This window comes from Rousettus aegyptiacus, unplaced genomic scaffold (genome assembly GCF_014176215.1).
Source record: "Rousettus aegyptiacus isolate mRouAeg1 unplaced genomic scaffold, mRouAeg1.p scaffold_m13_p_5, whole genome shotgun sequence".
Lineage (NCBI taxonomy): Eukaryota > Metazoa > Chordata > Mammalia > Chiroptera > Pteropodidae > Rousettus > Rousettus aegyptiacus.
Window position 1 is genome coordinate 515,954 of NW_023416308.1, and position 17,441 is coordinate 533,394.

The following is a 17,441-nucleotide window of genomic DNA, read 5'->3' on the forward strand; positions in this document are numbered from 1 at the left end:
CCTTGAGAGTAATGTTTTGTGGACAGTGAAAACTAAGATGATTCAAAAGATGGTCAGCGAGGTAATTAAGAAACTCCCACAAATCAGAAGCACAAGACAAATGTCATCACAGCACTGGCGTCTGCCTCTGCAGCACCTGCCCGTCTAGCCACACGCAAAAGACGTGACTGTCGCCCCCCCTCTGACAGGACATCTATTACGGGAAATGAGAGCACCCGCCCAGAGGGCATGGGCACGCCCAGCATGCGGAGGCCTTCTGCACGGAGCCGGGGACACTGGCCCGAGGAGAGGCGAGTAGCCGAGGGGCAGGAAGGGGGCGGGGCGGCGTGAAGACAGAGCCTGGAGAAGTGGGACGGGACAGTTCGGTTCCGGAGCAACAAGACACCGGAGTGGAGCCCTGCACTGGAGGCCTGGGCTCCAGGCTTCCCGGTAACGGACACCACGGAGCCGGCCGTCCTGTGGTCAGCAGCATCCGTGCTGCTCACAGCCGACTGAGACCAGGGTGTGGAGAGCATGTCACCCCAGTGCAGCCGCCAAGAAGCCAGTGACAGCCCTGACGCACATTTCTGACGGGCCCGACATCGCAGAGCAAACGCTCTCGTCCACTTGCCCAGCGCGGAAGAGCAAGAGGGAGGGGGGCGAAGCACCTTGCGGTGCCCGGAGGTGCCAGGCAGCAGCAGAATTCTCCAGGCCACAAAGCAGACGCTCCGCGTCGGGGCAGCCGCAGGCCTGGGACTGCCGGCCGCACTAAGCGTGGCCGGGGCAGCCGCACCCCTGGCCGCGCGCACGCGCAGCGCAGCCTCCCCCGCGCCGCGCCCTCCGGCGCGCGGAGCCGGCGTCGCTGGGGCACGCTCACCTTGCCCTCCTCCCTGGGGATGAGCACGCTCTCGTAGCGGCTCCGGCACTGCTTGGAAGAGCGGTAGATGCGGCTGCAGGAGTTGACGACATCGCTGACGAGGTCCCAGTTGGGCGTGTGGGCCGGGGACACGATCGTGAGGTTCAGAGGCAGCTCCAGCAGCTGCTTCACGGCCTAAGGGACCAAGGTCGGCGCGAGGTCAGCACGGTGGGCGCTGTCGGGGTCGTGGCTCCACAGCGGTCCGAATGACGGAGACGTCGCGTGGGGAAGGCAGCCTGCAGGACCCAGACCCTGCCGCGGGCGCCACGTGCTCACCTGCAGCAGCGCCCAGTCCTCGCTGACCAGCCACTCGGGGTTGTCGGGGCCTGACTCAGTGGCTGGTTTGGCGAACGTGGGCAGGGGCTTGGCGAACTGCGTCTGCTGCTTCAGCAGAATGTTCTTCTTCTGCTCCTTGCCCTCCCGCCGCATCTTCAACAGGCCCGGGGTGGCGCGGTCAAACAGTGACCGCGGGGGCACGACCACCTCCCCGTGCCGCTGCTTCTTCTTCCTGCCCGCAACTGAACAGAGGGGCGGCTCAGCGCAGCGGCCCCGGGGCCGAGCGGGAGGGGCGGGGTCCCCCTGGAGGCCTGTCACCGCGGCACCTGGTAAAGCCCGGGGCTTCACCGCCAGCCCGGCTGCGGTGGACAGGCCCCTCCCTGCTGGGGGCGGGGGGGAAGGGGGGGGACAAGAAAGGGTGAGCACCTGAGGGGTCTGTCTTGTGTCGCCTGCGCTCCCTCCTCACGTACACGGGCGGCAGCTTAGACTCGGGGATTGGCGTGGCCTCGTAGGTGAGACACACGACCGGGTCGATGTAGACGTCGCTGTCGTCCTGCGGGGGCGTGGGCGGGGTCCAGAGCTGTGTGGAGAAGGGGGGCTCGTGAGCAGTCTGCCTCAAGGGAGGGAGCCAGCCCCACACAGAGGGGACGAAGCGCTCACCGGCATGACTTCGGTCTGCCCGTCAGCACCTTCGTAGATGTATTCCTACAGGAAAAGGGAAATTTCTCAATGTGACAGGCTCTGTTTCGTCGTTCGAGCCACACGTCACATACTTTCACAAGTCCTCAAAACTAGTGTGACGGCCTCGCTACGTGTAAGACTGACGGCGCACTGTAATCACAGCTGGCAATGCCACGTGGGGAAAAGCCAACACGGAACCGAAAATCACGGCACGGCTCTCCCGGAACACGGCGCGGCTGGCGCGACCTGCGGGGCCCGCGCGGGGGAGGCGCGCGGCCGCCTACCGCGTTGTAGGCGTCCTCCCTGGTGTAGGTGAGCAGCTGCTCCTGCTCCTGCTCCCGCAGCGCCCTGGCCTCGGCCTCTCGCAGCGCGCGCAGGTTCTGGGCCTCCCAGGCCGTCACCGCAGTCAGCACGGCGTCCTGCTGGGAGAGCGCAGGCTCAGCCACCACACTCCCGGGGCTGTCCCACCCCGGGCCCCCGCTGGTCTGTCCCCTCCCACCTCGCCTCGAGCACTGGTCATGCTCAAACAAGGAAACCTGCGCTTCTCCCCATCACAAGCCCCCTTCCTGGCTGTGATTACTCACTTCCAGAACGTCCTCGTGTTCCCAACACAGAGCCTACATCAACCCCCACGAGGCTTCAAAACACATTAAACCAGCGGTCCCCAACCTTTGTGGCACCAGTGACCGGTGTGTCTATGAGATTCTAATGCCTGATGATCTGAGGTGGAGCTGAGGTGGCGATGCTGGTGCGGGGGGGGAGGCCGTGAATGCAGATGAAGCTTTGCTCGCTCGCCCGCCCGCCACGCACCTCCCGCTATGCGGCCTGGCCCCTAACAGACCATGGACCAGTACCGGTCCACGGCCTGGGGGATGGGGACCCCTGCATAAACCTCGGGGTTTCCGAGGCATCACTGTCAGGTAGCTTCCGCACTGCTGGCTCATCTTCTATTGCCGTGGATTGAGGCGAGAGGCACTGACTTCAAACCAAACAGAACACTGAAGAATGTGAGATTCTCACACGTCAGGGTGAGAAGTTCAGCTCTTACCTCACTACTTCTCTCTTTTTCGTGATCAACGGAAGTATGGAAAAATTCCAGGTAATTCAAAGCGTATTTTTCGATTGGTGTAAGCTGTTTCAAAAACACGTTTTTTCAAGACAGTTAACAGCAAGTTAATGAGGTTGTTTAATTCCTTACAACACCCCACCAACACCTGACTCAAAAGTGTTTATTCTTGGCCAAAGTAAACAAGAAATATTTCACAAAAAGGTTAAAATTTAAGAATATTTAGCTGTAAGGAAAAGCATTAAATTAAAGTAGAAAAGTGAAAACGCACAGACCTGTCCCATGAAGTCAGCCAACTCCTCCAGCTGCGAGGGCGCCTCGTCCCGCCCGGAGCCGCCGGAGTCCGGGGACCCGGGCGCGGCCTCCTCCGCCGGCTTCTGCGCGCCCTCCTGCAGGCACTCGATGCTCTTCAGGGCCTGAAGGGGTCACGGGGTGAGACGATACTGCGCTGGTGTGTTTTTAGGTTGTAAATCAAGAGGTTTCCGAAAAAGGGCCAAGCTATGCACAGCTGAGAGAGGCCCCGCTGCAGGCAGCGCCCCGGGCGCCGAGGGGCCAGCAGAGGGACGTGCGGCGGCCACCGCCACACTGGGCAGGGAGGCACCCTGGGGCCGCACGTCCCTCCTCCAGGAACCCGCGATGGGCTTAGCAGGAGTTGGACGTTCACCCTGGGAGAGAGCCTGTTCTCCCCACTGTCCTCGCGTGCTAGAGGTCCTTTTCTGACCTCGTGCACACGGCACCGGTTGTTAAGACACAGAAAGAGCTGAGGGACACGACACACGGAGGCCCCAGACGGCGGCTGCGAGGGTGCGCGAGAGGCGAGAGGCTGGCTTTTCACTATAAATCCTCGAAGGTTTTACCATGTACACTAACGGCTTCTCTATACCCGGACGGTCCGCTTCTGAAAATGAAAGTGGTGTGGCAAACCCTTCTCCCTGGGGTACCCCAGTGCCACAAGAATGAGGAGGGCGGGCGTGTGCACCCCAAAGCTTCCCAGCAGGGGGCTGGCGCAGCGTGGCCTCAAGCAGGACCCCGAGGCAGCTCTGCGGCCATGCCCGTGGGGCCAGCTCCGTGCACCCTCACCTCTATGAAGGGCCGTGCGATTTTGGGTGCGATGGTTTCTGTGACGGAAGGTTCCTGGGAAAGGACCACAAACTCCTCAGCTTTGACGGGGAAGCCGGCATCATCCATGGGCGAGTACACCTCAAACAGCTCCTGGATGGTCCGCTGAACAGAAACGCACGTCATTCTCCGGGAAGCAAGGGAGGGATCCGCGCTCGAGAACACGTGGCTGGAAACCTGGCAGGCGCCATGTGGCAGCCCTACCCGCGGACCCCGCACACGCGGTACCTGTGTCAGGAATGCCGTGAAGTAGTCATTTCCCTGTGCAGCCACTTCTCGGATCAAGTCTTTGGTCCCATTTTTCAACAATTTCTCTTCGATGGAATTGCCGCTCACAAGCCTACAAACAGAGCACAGATGTACACGCCACGACAGCTAAGTCGCCTGGAGCACAGGAACACCGTGAGCGGCCCAGTGCAGACCGCCAGAGAGAACGCGGCCCTGGCGGGCTTCTGAAGCACATGCACGCCATGCTCAGCACACGGGGCAGTCCGCCACCTGACACCTCAGTCCCGCCACGTCCCCACCGCCCGCACAGCAGGAGGGCAGGCCCGGGCAGGCCCCACGCAGCCCGCCGGCCTCCAGGAGCATCTGGAGCGCTGTGTCCAGCGGACGGCCTGGCGCGCACTCGCACGCGTGAGTAGCACCGCCTGCTCCGCTGCACAGAGGCGCGCAGGACCCCGGATGGACCGAGGTTTCTGGAGGCTGCGCGACACTCAGGAGTGGGCACCCCCAGGCCCCACTTCACGCCTCCTGAGCAAGCTGCAGTCACCGCTCTGACCTGTGGGCAGACTCGCGGGCACGGTGACCCTGGGGCCAGGGGCACATGCAGTATGGCAAGACCTGGCTGAAATGCTTTCAGAATGGTGAGACACCCGACAGCCTGGGTTCCCTGCCCCGCTGCTGCCAGCAGGTGAGCCCTTACTGTTCTCACGTGCCCCGGACGGGTGCTCCAGTTAGACCGCAGCTTGCCTGGCCAGGCTCGGCCCGGGCTGGGCTCTCCGCTCACAGCACCGCTCATCTGTCCCCGAGCCAACGCACTGTGACGCAGCCCCAGCGCTTGGAGCGGTCCTCCCTGCAGCCCCCTGCACCGTTCTGCGGTTACCGCGTACCTTTTACTCCGACTACACCTCAGAAACCATCTTACCAACTGCACGCGCGCACGTGCACGCGCCAACACCACGACTAAGGCTTCCACTAAAGTGTTTGGAGTCTTAATGCTGCTCTGTGAAAACGCCACGTTTTCGTGAACGGGGTGTTCCTGCCCAGAACACGGCATCTCGACTGCGCGCCCTCCTAGTTTTATGCCCGTCTCACACGCCTTGCACCTCCCGCTAGGACTGCTCACTCCCCAGCGTGGTCAGACGGCTCCTGAGGACGAAGTCTTGTCCATTTCTACTCAGTAACTGGGGAAGGGCCAACGACAAGGAGGGAGCTACATAGAGCAATGCTATTTGTTCAGCGTAAGCAATGGACCTAATTTACATCCCTTGGTGTGAAAATACACTCAAAATACAATGCTTAAAACGGGGGGATTACAAAATAAATCTGATGGCAGGAGCCACCTAAACAACTAGGAAATGTCCAGAAAGACGCGCATGAAAATGTCACTAATTGCTATCTGTGGGGTATACTTACTTTTTTTTCTATATGTTTTTCTTTTTTGTGTTTTAAATGAACAAGTAACACGTCTGTAACAGAAAGTAACAACAAAGCTGTCTAAGTGCAGCTCTGGGATGAGCACGTCTTGATGGAAACAGCGAGCAATCGCGTGTGCAGCCCAGGGTTTGTCCCGGGCCAGCCGCCACCCGGGAGACTTCTTGCCAGGCACTGCCAACGAGCAGAGAAGCGGTGGAAGTCCATGAGACGGGACACACGCTGGTAAGCAACGGAACGCAGACCACTACGTCCGCACTGGTCAACACTTCCGGGTTAGAAACAGAGTTTTCCCCGTTTTCCTCAATTACGTATGTTTCGCCAGTTCTAGGGTTTAAGTTCTTTCCGTGACCAATTCACTAACAGATCATTTACATTTGATAGTAAGCGAAACGGCCTGAAATCTAAGCCGCGCTTTTAAGGCTCCGGTTCTCTAGAAGAGCTACAGCAAACGCACACTGGGAGCACGGCCGGTTCCAGCTGAGCAACGTGACAGGTACAGTTCCGAGCGAACTACACTGTATCTCGCCCAAACGGTACCGCTGGAGAAGAATGAAGAGCAAGGCTGTAAGGTGGCTTGAAGGAAAAATGCACCAAGCTTGGCAGAAACTCCCAGTGGACTGGGGCGTGCGACGCGGCCGGCACGCAGCCCTCACCTGTATATGTGCACGTCCCGGCGCCTCCCGATCCTGTCGCACCACTCCTGGGCCTGGGCGTCCAGCACGGGGTTCAGGTCGTTGTCGTAGAACACCACCGCGTCTGCCTCCACCAGGCTCACGCCTGTGGCGCGGCTGTGAGTGGAGAGAATGGCACAGAAAACCCGCCTGTCTCTGTTGAAACTCCTCACCAGTTCCTACGACGAAATAAAACCCTCGAGTGAGGACTCTTGGCAAACGCCAGGAAGCCTTTGAGACGTTCAGGGCTCACTGGCCGGGCTCTGTTCTGCAAGCAGACGCTGTGCTCTGTGTTTCCACACTCACGGCACATCAGCGTTCAGCATCTCACCCTGGATCTTCTGTGCACACGCATCCTCCCACTTACTGGTCACAAACACCTCTAACACACGTGTAAATCACACGAGTCATCACTCACCAAAAAAAAACGTGGGAGTCTGTGTGACAAGTGCTGTCAGCTCAATCTGTAGGCCCCACAAGAAAACAGCGTATTCCTGGGGAGGGATCTGTGCTTTTTCATGTACCCCCAGGCAATGGCAGGGCACTTTACAGCAAAAAGGCCCTGGGGTAAGGCTGAGGGAGCAGGACCCAGCCCAGAGAGAAGCCCCCCCGCCCACGCAGGGCCAGGAGCCGACATGGCCTCAGCCCAACCGTCTCTTCTGCAAATAACTCAGCACCCGAATGGAGCACGACAGCTGAGCGACGCCGCCCTTCAACAAGCCCCACATGTGGCTTGTCACGTCACCGCCAAGGAGACCTGTCCCCGGACAGCAGTGCGCCTCCTTCCAGGCCCCGCGGCCCGTGCGCGCCGTGTGCCGTCCTGCGTGTGCTGTGTACCATGACGTGGGCCAGCGGCTCACTTTCTGCAGGCGGGAACGTTCCGCCATGCTGCCCACCCTGTCCCGAGACGCTGTGGACGGTGTGCGTCCCAGCGCCGCCCAGCCCTCCGGCACAAGCGCATCTCGACTGCCATCCTCTACCGCCGGGCCTGGACCCCGGCCCCGACTGGGAGGCGTGCCCAGCCCTTCTGCAGGGAAAACTGGAAGGAGTAGGCCCACATCAAGAACGACCGGGCCAAGTGCACATCCACTTCCGAGGTTCATGACCCCAACACCATGACTGCCTTCTAGAAAGCTGTCCCGGCTTTGCCCGCGAGCAGTGGTGTGTGAGCTGCCCGCTGCGCTCGCCTGCAAAATCCACACACCTGGGCCAATCTGACCCGTGAAAACAGGCAAGGGCTTTAAATCTGCATTTCTTTAACAGTAAATTAGTCTGGACAGTTTTCACACTTTCACTCATGACTCTCTTGCGAAGGAAATCAACCTTGTCCTGTAGCGGCTACGTGTTACCAGTTCTGACACTGCAACACCTCGCCGACCGGATGGAGCTCAAGACTCACCGGAGCCCAACGCCATCGGGCATTCGCTTTGTCTGCAAGGGTCACAAAAACACTGAGCTCACACAGCTGGTGACCGAGGTAAACAACTGCCCTCCTACCTGCCGCTGTTCGCTGTTGGCGTTTTCATCGATTCTTAGGTAGGTGAGATGGTGGAAGTTCAAGAACACCTCCAAAATGTCTAACATCAGAACCATCTGGGACAGAATCAGAACTCGACGTCCTTCCGACTTCAGCTTCTGCAGGAGGATCGCCAAGGCCTCCAACTTCCCTAGGAGAGGAACAATGCCGAGTGCCCCGAGCCCCCAGCAGTGGGGGTCACGTGGACAAGTGTGGGCCCCCCGTACCTGAGTCCAGCTGGACCAGCCTCAGCTCAGGGAAGCGTAGTGAGTGTAGGGCTGTCGCCTGCCGCAACTGCTGGGCACAGGGCGCCGTGTGCTCGCGCAGGCGGTGCCTGAGGACCCGCATCCTGTGGCTGTAGAGGGAGGGTGGCCTCGCCACCAGCAAGGACGGGGGCGCGGCCACCACGGCAGGAATCACGCACACCACCCTGAGGAGCAGAGGGCACCCTTGTCACACGTGGTGCCCTCGGCCTCTCCGCCAGGCAGCACCTCTGCCTCAGACACCGAAGACTCGAGAAGGAGGGCAGGACCTTCTGACAGAGTCAGGGAAGCCAGGGTGCCTGATTCTAGTCACCACTGGGGACGAGGCTGCTGGCCCATACTCCAGCAGAGCGACCACGGGAGCGGGCTCCGACAGTCCTGGCCAGTGCGGGCCGCCCACAGTCGAAGGACCGGCAAGGGCACCTGCACACCGCAGGCCAGCGCAGAGGCCCATGCCGTGTGGGGGCAAGGCTCCGGATGGGGGCTCTGGGGCCTGGCTCTCTGTCTCCTGGACGGTCTGGGGGGCAGTGTGACCCCAGAGCTGCTAGAGCCTCTGTGCCGCCAGCTAGACTGGGAGGAAAGGGGCACTGCACAAGGCGGCAAACGACACAGACGAGCCACTGCGGCCAGCGCGACACCTGGAAACGCCCTTCCCCGGGAGGCCGGCTGGAGCTGCATTTCCCTGACGCGGGACCAACTGCACACAGACCGAAAAGCCGAGGAACAAAATCAAAGGACTAAATAAACGGAGACACGTCCACGTCCACGTCCACGTCCACGGACAGACGGGCTCAGCGTCGTGAGGAGGTCGGCTCTTTCCCAGCCTGGCCTGCAGAAGCCCAACACAGCCCCGACCAAAAGCCCGGCGAGCCGTTCTGCGGATGTCGACAAGCCGACTCTGAAGCGAGCACGGAGACGCAGGCGGTTAGAACATCTGGCCCAGGCCGAAGGTGCGCAGTCGCAGCGCTGCCGTGGCCTGACCTCGACAGACTCCAGCGCTGCAGTAAACAAGACAGTGCGGGGTCAAAAGCAGACACACAGATCAAGGGGACAGAGCCGAGAGCTCAGAAATGGGTCTGCCCAATTAGCCAAATGACCTTTGACAAAGGAACAAAAATCATCCAAGAAAGACAGTTCTTCAGCAAAGGGACATCCACATACAAAAACATGACACTAGACACAGACCTCACGTCCTCCACAGAGAGGAACTCAAATGGGTCACTAGCCTAAATTTAAAATGGACAAAGACGCTCCTAGAAGGCAGTGTACGAGAAAACCTAGATGCCCCGGGTGTGGCGACAGCTTTTCAGACATGACGCCAGACACACGATCCGTGACGCAAAGGGCTGAAACGCTGGACCTCGTTAAAATGAAAAGCTTTTGCTCTGTGAAGGACGCTGCCAAGGCTGGGAGAAAATGTTTGCAAAAGACACTTGATAAAGGAGTGTTACCCCACATGTAAAAGGAACTCTCCAGATAACAAAACCACCTAATTAAAAAAATAGACCAAAGAGCTTAACAGACACCAAAGATGACATCCAGATAGCAAACGAGCACGTGAAAAGCTCATGCATATCACATGTCACGAGGGAGATGCATGTCACAACGACGAGACCCCCCCCCCGCCCCCGGCACACCTATGAGAACAGGCGTGACCCAGACTCTGACGCTGGCGCCACCACGGGCTGCTGGGGACGGGGACGGGGACGCGGAGCAGAAGGGTGCTCACTCATCACTGGTGAAGACACACACGGTGCGGCGTCTTTGGAAGATGCCGTGGTGGTTTCTCACAGAACTAAACACCCTCTCACCACGTGATCTAGTGATCATGCTCCGTGGTATTTCCCCCAGGGAGCCGAAAACTCGTCTCCACAAAGGCCTGCACACAGATATTCACAGCAGCTTTAGTAATAATAGCCAAACTTGGAAACACCGAGATGTCCTTCGATAGGTGATAAACCGGGGTCCATCCAGACAAGGCAACGTTATTTTCAGTGCCAAAGAGAAATGGGCTATCGAACCACAGAAAAAACGTGAAGGAAACGCAAATGTATGTTACTAAATGACAGAAGCCAACCTGAAAAGGCTATATACTATATGACACCAACAACACGACATTCTAAAAAAAAAAAAAAAACCTATGGGGACAGTAAAAGGATCCGGGGTTGGAGAGGGAAGAAATGAACAGGCAGCGCACTGAGGAGTTTCAGGGCTGTGAAACCACCTCACCTGTCGATGACATCCTGGAGGGATTCTTGACGTTGGGTCAGTGTCAAAATCAGGTCCTTCTGACTTTCTGCGGGCGGTGTGTAGCGACTCGCGGGCCCGGCCCTCTCCCCATGCCCGCTGTCTGGGGCCCCGAGCCACGGCGCCCGCCCCGTGCCAGCCAGGGCACAGATGCTCAGCAAGTCTCTGCCATAGACGGGGGCACGGGAGCAGCGTCGTTCGTTGACAGAGTAAATCTGGTCCAGCCGCTCTTTCAAGAGCCGGGTCTTTTCCTCCTACATCGAAAACAGAGATGGAAAAGGGCACTGAGAGACAAGAGGCCAGCGACCAGCGTCCCCCAGCCCTGCGGGGGAGGGGGGGTCCCTCGCATGGGGATCTGCACAGAGTGCACCCAGACGTGCAGAGCCTGCTCCACAGGAAACAGTGACAGAAGGAAAGCAGAGAAAATGGTATGCTTTTCCCTGACAACGTGACGCGTGTTTCCTGATACGGTGAGCATTTCTAAACCCTGGAAGATGGCTAGAAATATTTTAAAACGTGAAAGGGATTTTTGCAATCATAAAGCCCAGTTTCATTTCTTATTAGAAAAGTATCTTCAAAATCAAAATCCTAAAAATCAGACAGTGTTTTTAAAGGCATGGCTGACGATGCGTCACAGAAGCTGTCAGGCGTTACGAGCAGCCGGGCGGCCTGCGGCTTCTGCGACAGCCCCATGTGGGGAGGTGTGTCCACGGAGTCGGGCTGCGGCGCGCCATACCTGGGTCGGCCCTCCGACGGGAGAGGCCGGTTTGGAGGCCACTCCAGATTCTCCTACAGCCAGGGGACCGGCTGCCACTCGGCCAGGAACACCTACTACAAATTAAAACGGAGAGTGGGAAACAGCCGTGGCCGCCCCGCGGCCATGGCCCACCGCGCGCCCCCTGCAGGCGCCGCCGCACGCTGGGGCGGCGTTGCAACGTGCTAGGTGCAAATGAAACCGCTCGGACTGCCAGTGAAGCGCTCGGCTCCCTGGCCACACTCTGAGCTGAGTGTCACAATCCACCTCTTCCCTTTGGTGAGCACCCACATGCACCCCGGGCCCGCCGCCACCCTCACAGCCACCACGCTGGTGCAGGGCGTCACCTGGGCCCCAGTCCCTCATCGGCATCCACCCTGCCTGCCCGCAGGCCAGGGATCAGCAGAGCGACCCCAGGGTCCCACACGCCTGCTCCTGTCAGCCAAGGCCATGGTGCTTGTGCTGACAGACGTGTGCACAGGGTGCTGCTCACGGAGGTCTCTGCGGACTAAGGGACCCTGGCTAAGGGAGCGAAGGGGAGGGCAGAAGTGATTGGAACAGGCCCGTCTGGGGAGAGCGGGGCCCTGGGGTGGGTCGGGCGAGGGACAGCACAGGCTCAGGCCGGTACCTGTCCCGAGAAGTTCTAGCGTCAAATAAAATTCTAAGGTGAGTGGAGACCAATGACAGCCAACCGACAGCTCGAGAGCAAAAGGGAAAGAAAATAAAGGCGGCTGCGAACAGCGGTCTGTGGCGAGCAGAGCCGGCCCCCAGCGGGACCTGCAGGCCCCGAGGCACCACGTCAGGGACCGCGCCTGTCTCCGTCCCCTCAGGAGCAGGGTCAGGAAGACGCCTCTTCCTGCTCACAGCACTCTACCTGATGGGGCCGCCAGGGCGGGCCCGGGGCTGCTGGCCGGGGGCTTGCTTCCCAGGGCGCTCAGGGCACCCGCCGGGGACACGGTCTGCATCACCACAGGGCCTGGGGGGCGCAGGTAGGACTGCCCGGGGGCGGACACGATCTGGAGCACACTGCCTGCAATCACATGTGCCGGGGGGGGGGGGGGGTGTCAGTCACTGCCATGAGGCTTCACCTCCAGGTCACGCTCACTCCCGAAAGCACGAGAAACCAACAAGTAATGGCGAAGAATCCCAAACCACATTTACTCCGACGTGGCAGCACAAAGGCAGTCAGTTACTCGGAGAAAAATGAAAAGTTTACATTCACAATGAATTTTGCTTAACGTTAAGAAAACGCTCATCTGTCCCTAGAAATCCCTGATTTCGGGCAGCACGGCAGGCAGCCACGGGCGGGAGGTCCCAGCACCTAGGCGACCCGTGGGGGTGGAGGAGGAACTATCTGGAAACACGTTTCTAGCCTCCCACTGGGGCTCGTGCTGTCTGAGGAGCTGCCATGTCAACCCCACATCCCTGCCCTCGAGGAGCCCCGCTCTGGGGGACACCGCCCGGGGCTGCCCGACGGCCTCGCCCCCCCCCCCCCCCCCCCGCTGAACAACTAAGCAGCGCGGGCTCACGCTGAACGCTGTCTTTGTGCAGCTTCTCGGGGGCCCCGCCCTGCTGTCTGTGTGACCCCCCACGACCTGCCGCCCTGACAAGAGCCACAAACAAGATGTCCCGCGGAGGCTGCCGCGGGCACGATCCTGGACCCCAACCCGCAGCTGCCCGGGGTGGAAGAGGCACCACGGCCGGCACGGGGTCACTCGGGACTGACTCTAGCCACTCAAACTGCGTCCCTCGTCTTCTTCAGGAAGCAGGTACTCGGCAGACACGTCCCTCTCGCCCAGCGGCCTGGCAGGCCCAGGTGAGGAGTGGAAACCGATGTCTGTACATAAACGACACTTCTCCATAAACTGCTGGTCCTTTGGTGTTTTTAGGGTAATTCACCTCACAATAAAATTAGAAAGTAGCAAGTGTTCCTATTTTGATTTTAAAAATGGGAAACTTTTATCAAAGGGCAGATTTTAAAAATGACTACCATCTACCGAGTACATGCTGAGGACCGGGCAGCAAGCCGATGCACACCTCATCTCTCCGTCCTCCAAACCCGCGAGGAGCAGACTCACGGAGGCGCTCCCAGGGGAGGCACCCGGGCTGATAGGCACAGCTGCGAGGGGAAGCGGCGGCCAGACGCCGGGCGTCTCCCCGTGCGGAGTGCCGAGGGCTATGTTACTCCCTGGGATCATGGGTGGGTTGCTTGTACCTTGCAGCTGCAGGGGCTGGCCGGCCGTGAGCTGACGGAGCTGGCTGTGGGACAAGGTGAATTTGTTCCCTTGGAACTGCAGCGTCACAGGGGTCTCGGGTTGGGCCACTCGACTTGGCGGCCCCGCGAGGGAAGCCAGCTGGGCTATTTTGACTACCTCCCCACCTGCGGAAACGCGGAGGAAAAGGAAATATTAACACTTGGGAAAGTGTGTGACTGCTACACTGATGACCATCTGTCACATAGAATGACCGTGTGTAGCAAACTGGTGTCACAGAAAACATAGATTAGGCAATGCTTTCTAACACTTTCAGAAAATAACTATTTTAATAGAAAACAGAAAACAAAGATCAGATTTTAATGGTTAACTAATCTAATTGTAACTGGTAGAGATTTTAGAGACTGGATATTTTATCAAGGAATACTTTTCTCTTCAATCAATCAGTAAATCAGTGCAAATATAAAAAATAGAAATCTATTTGTGATACACTCTGAAACTCTTGCACCACTCTCAACTTTCAGAGAGCTTCCAAAATGTGAAAAAGCACGTGTGCAATGTAGCCCGCAGAGGTAAATAAGATACAGCACTACAGACGTAAGAAAACAGAAAACTAGCTTCAATCATACCTGGAACTTTTCAAAAGTTGGGAATGTATTTAAGTACATAATAACATCACACTAACGTAACTCTAAGATATGAAGTTTCACATGGATTTAAACTAGATCGTAAGACCTGATCTGTAATGTTTACTGTCAAGGAACACGAAACTTAGCATTGTTTAATACGTTTTTTAAGAAAACGTAACTGACAGAATCATGTGCACCTAACCCAGAAAGGCACTGCCTTCAGGCTGTGACTGGACAGGGCTGGCGGTGTTTCACCCGATGGCTGATATCTGAGTCTAAATGTTCTTCCCGTGAAAGTCCATGCAAGAGTTATTAGTGATGTTATAAAAAGAGAATAGTTAGCAAGAAACCAGAAAGATACCCAAAGGTGCCTTGTGCACAGAAACGTGAAGAAGGCAGAAAATGAGAAGAGGCGGCGAGAGAGCTGTGCAGAGCCAAGTCTCCTGTCGGCCCCCGTGGTCCACGAAAGGGGAGGGTCAGAGCGAGGGGCAGCCTGGCTAGCGCTCTGCTCCCCAAGCACAACCCACAAAAGGCCCGTCCCAGGTGAAGAACGCCACGGCAACAAAGGCCAGTGCTTTCCTCCCTCAGGCAGCTGTGGGGGGCGGGGGTGACTCCACGACGGTGACGGGAGATGCCGTGGGCCACCCCTCGCGACACCAGCCTCTCCCCAACCTTTCCACAGAGGCCTCGACGCAGCTGCTAAAGCAGCCGGTGCTGCCTGAGGTGGCCTGAGACGCGGTGCAGCCCGCGGTGGCTGCGGGAAGGGTTCTGGCCGCAGCAGAGCGGACAGGGGTACACGTGGATTTGGGGAACCGGCGGATAGCACTGGTCATGATAAAAAATTCTATTAAAAGTTTCACAAGATTCTGATGTTTTAGTTGTTGAATTATTACAAATTGTCTCAGGTAAGCAAAAACTCATTCGAGGTTTAAATTTCATGATAGCAAGAGACTAAAACGAAGCCGTGTTCTCGGACAGGGTGCTAGCTCCCCGCGCTGGCAAGGCAGCGACTGCGCTCAGCTCGCCACAGTGCGCCTCTCACGCTGACCCCCAGTGCTGACGACCCAGAGCCGGGCCGACACTGAAGAGCGGCGCCGTGGTCGGCACGTGGGAGGCGGGAAAGCAGAGCGGATGCCCGGGGAGGGAGAAAGGACAGAGGCAGGACTGAGCCCCGGCCGCCGGCCCTGGAGAGGAGACGCCGGCGGCGGATTTAGGGCCCGAAAGGACAGCGCGGAAAGGCAGCCCAGGCACGGGTCAGGGACAGTGAGGCTCACACACCGCCGCCCTGAACGCGGCTCCTGGGCTAGAGAGGTGGCAGAACCCCCCAGGGGAGGCGAGGCCACTTACTCGGCAGGCGCGCCTGGGCCTGCGAGGTGAGCACCAGCCCCTGTGGCAGCGCGCTCTGCCCGGCCGGGTGCGAGGGGGCCTGGGGCTGGGGCTGGGGCGGGCCCGGGGCAGCGGTCTGAGCCCGCAGTTTCGCAGGATGGGCTGGGCTAGGTGCTGTGCTGAAGGTCGAGGCGGCCTGGGGTCTCGGAGCACCGGTGGGAGCCTGAGAGGTCTGAAACGGGGCTGCTGCCGCTGCAATCGATAAGGTTGGTTTGTGCAGAGCTGTTAGCGGTTCTCAGTAAAGTGCAGTATTTAAACCCGAATTTTAAAGAAATACAACAAACATTTCATACGGTCTCTCAATCGAGAAGCCTGTTCTAAAAGAGGCGTGGTGGACACCAACGCGCTCTACAGAGTGGGAGAAGCGTGGGTTTTGTCCATGGTTAACCACCGGTGCCGCACCACTCAGCAGGCTGGAGGTACCTTCCGGAGTAACTGGGGGTTAGAAGTCAGCCCGCTAGACCTCGAGGGTCAGCGAGCCCAGCCCTGACCACACACGGGGCGCAGACAGGGCCCGCACCCCAGCTGCACGAGGCACTCCGGCCACACGGTGGCCCTGGATGTTCCAAGACCGCCCCAGACGTAGTGCAAGGAGCCGCCGGCCAGGGCTAGGGGGCCACCTTCAGAGCCTTCCTGGCGTGCCACCTGCCCCCCTCCGGGGACGGGCAGGGGCCGCTGAAGTGAGGTCACAAACACGACAGGAGCACCCTCCTCAAGACCTCTGGCACCGTGAATGTGTCTCGCCACGTGCCCAAGGTGCATCTGCACCACTGGACACTGGAGCGCAGGGTCTCCTCCGGGGAGATGCAGCTCATGGGAGTAAAGCCTCAAACTCACGGGAGTGCGGTGCGTACTCCCCTCGGCGGAGCAGAGCGCAGGCCCCAGGCACGTCCAGAGGAACAAGGGGAACGCGAGGGACTTCTTCCCCAAAGGCCCTCCGTGACGCCGCACACCACTATGTGAAGCATACCTTTGGCATCTGGGTTTGCAGAGAACGTGGCGATGGGTGGCCGTCCTCGAACGTGGCCCTGTGGAGCGGCCGTGGCCGCGGCAGCGGTCGCTGTCCGGGGCGGGTGTGCGCTGGGGAAAGCCACCGTGCGACCCTCGGGCTTCTGGCCGTATTGCACTGGCTGGAACAACCTAGAAGCCCGCATGTGGGCAAGAACACCCAGCATCACCAAGGCGCAGGATGCAGGACTCGAGGGCAAGGGCCTCCCACTGCGGGGCCGTGGACAGAGGGAGGAGGCTTCCAAACGCAGTGTTGGGAACCTCACCGCGGGTTCTGGGGGAGGTGCTCACAGAAGTGGAACCCCTACCCCTACGCTGGGGTGGCACAGGGCTGACTGTGATTTTAACTGTTAAGTTTCTACCAACGGGGATGAGGAAAAAGCCATCCAACACCAAGTCCATGCTCCTGCTGCGTAGGGTAAAAGTGAAGTGGGTGAAGGGCCAGGTGCCCAAAGCAGCACAGGGCACAGATGAATGGGTACCTCGTGGACAACAGAGCCTACACCCGAACGGGCTGCCGCGCAAGGCCGCGACGCTCCACGCGGCCCTGCCCCCTGGACACTGCGACGGCAGGGAGTCTGCGTCCCCACAGACCCCGTGCGACGACGCGACGGGCGGGCGCAGAAGGCCCGGCCCACGGAGCAACAACGTCGCGGCTCGTCCGCGTGGCTAACGGGGGGCCGCAGGCCCTGCACGCACAAGCCAGCGGACAAGGCGAGGCGGTCAGTCTCGAGTCCCCAGAAAAGCCGCACCCGGAAGAGACAGGCGCAGCTGCCAGTTTGGCGAGCGGACCCCTCTCTGCAGCACGTCGCTGCTGCCTCACTCCTGACCTGCGGCAGGAGCCTGCGTGTTTCCGACAGCCACATCTGGCCCATCCTGGACCCCCGGGTTGTCGCGTCTCAGGCTGCCCCGCCGGCTGTGCAGCACTGGCAGACCCGCCTTCCAGGCGGGGTGCAGCCCTCTGCCCACGTGCAGGGCCCCAACGCCGCCCACGAGGCACCCTGTACAGACTTCTGGCCATGACAGCTGCCACCACCCCGCACGCCAGATTCAATCCA

General features: G+C 59.4%; 1 protein-coding gene and 1 non-coding gene across 18 annotated transcripts in view; both read right to left on the minus strand.

Moving 5' to 3' along the window:
• The window catches only part of EP400 (E1A binding protein p400), a 76,529-nt gene that overhangs the window by 14,771 nt on the left and 44,317 nt on the right, over nt 1-17,441 (minus strand). For 11 of the 17 annotated variants that reach the window (XM_036220299.1, XM_036220296.1, XM_036220298.1 and 8 more), the window contains 18 exons: nt 16,346-16,515; nt 15,337-15,567; nt 13,363-13,527; nt 12,022-12,177; nt 11,130-11,224; nt 10,376-10,647; nt 8,111-8,313; nt 7,865-8,034; nt 6,350-6,546; nt 4,266-4,377; nt 3,999-4,142; nt 3,194-3,334; nt 2,901-2,984; nt 2,137-2,274; nt 1,832-1,876; nt 1,598-1,751; nt 1,172-1,413; nt 857-1,030 (listed from right to left, as the gene is read on the minus strand). In XM_036220299.1, the coding sequence (XP_036076192.1) occupies nt 857-1,030; nt 1,172-1,413; nt 1,598-1,751; nt 1,832-1,876; nt 2,137-2,274; nt 2,901-2,984; nt 3,194-3,334; nt 3,999-4,142; nt 4,266-4,377; nt 6,350-6,546; nt 7,865-8,034; nt 8,111-8,313; nt 10,376-10,647; nt 11,130-11,224; nt 12,022-12,177; nt 13,363-13,527; nt 15,337-15,567; nt 16,346-16,515 (2,893 nt within the window). The remainder of the gene's footprint in view (nt 1-856; nt 1,031-1,171; nt 1,414-1,597; nt 1,752-1,831; nt 1,877-2,136; nt 2,275-2,900; nt 2,985-3,193; nt 3,335-3,998; nt 4,143-4,265; nt 4,378-6,349; nt 6,547-7,864; nt 8,035-8,110; nt 8,314-10,375; nt 10,648-11,129; nt 11,225-12,021; nt 12,178-13,362; nt 13,528-15,336; nt 15,568-16,345; nt 16,516-17,441) is intronic. The other 6 variants (XM_036220297.1, XM_016145997.2, XM_036220290.1 and 3 more) reach the window with 3 other exon arrangements.
• Nucleotides 6,818-6,949, minus strand: LOC118603316. The gene has a single exon (XR_004951190.1). It is a non-coding gene; the product is annotated as a small nucleolar RNA SNORA49 (small nucleolar RNA).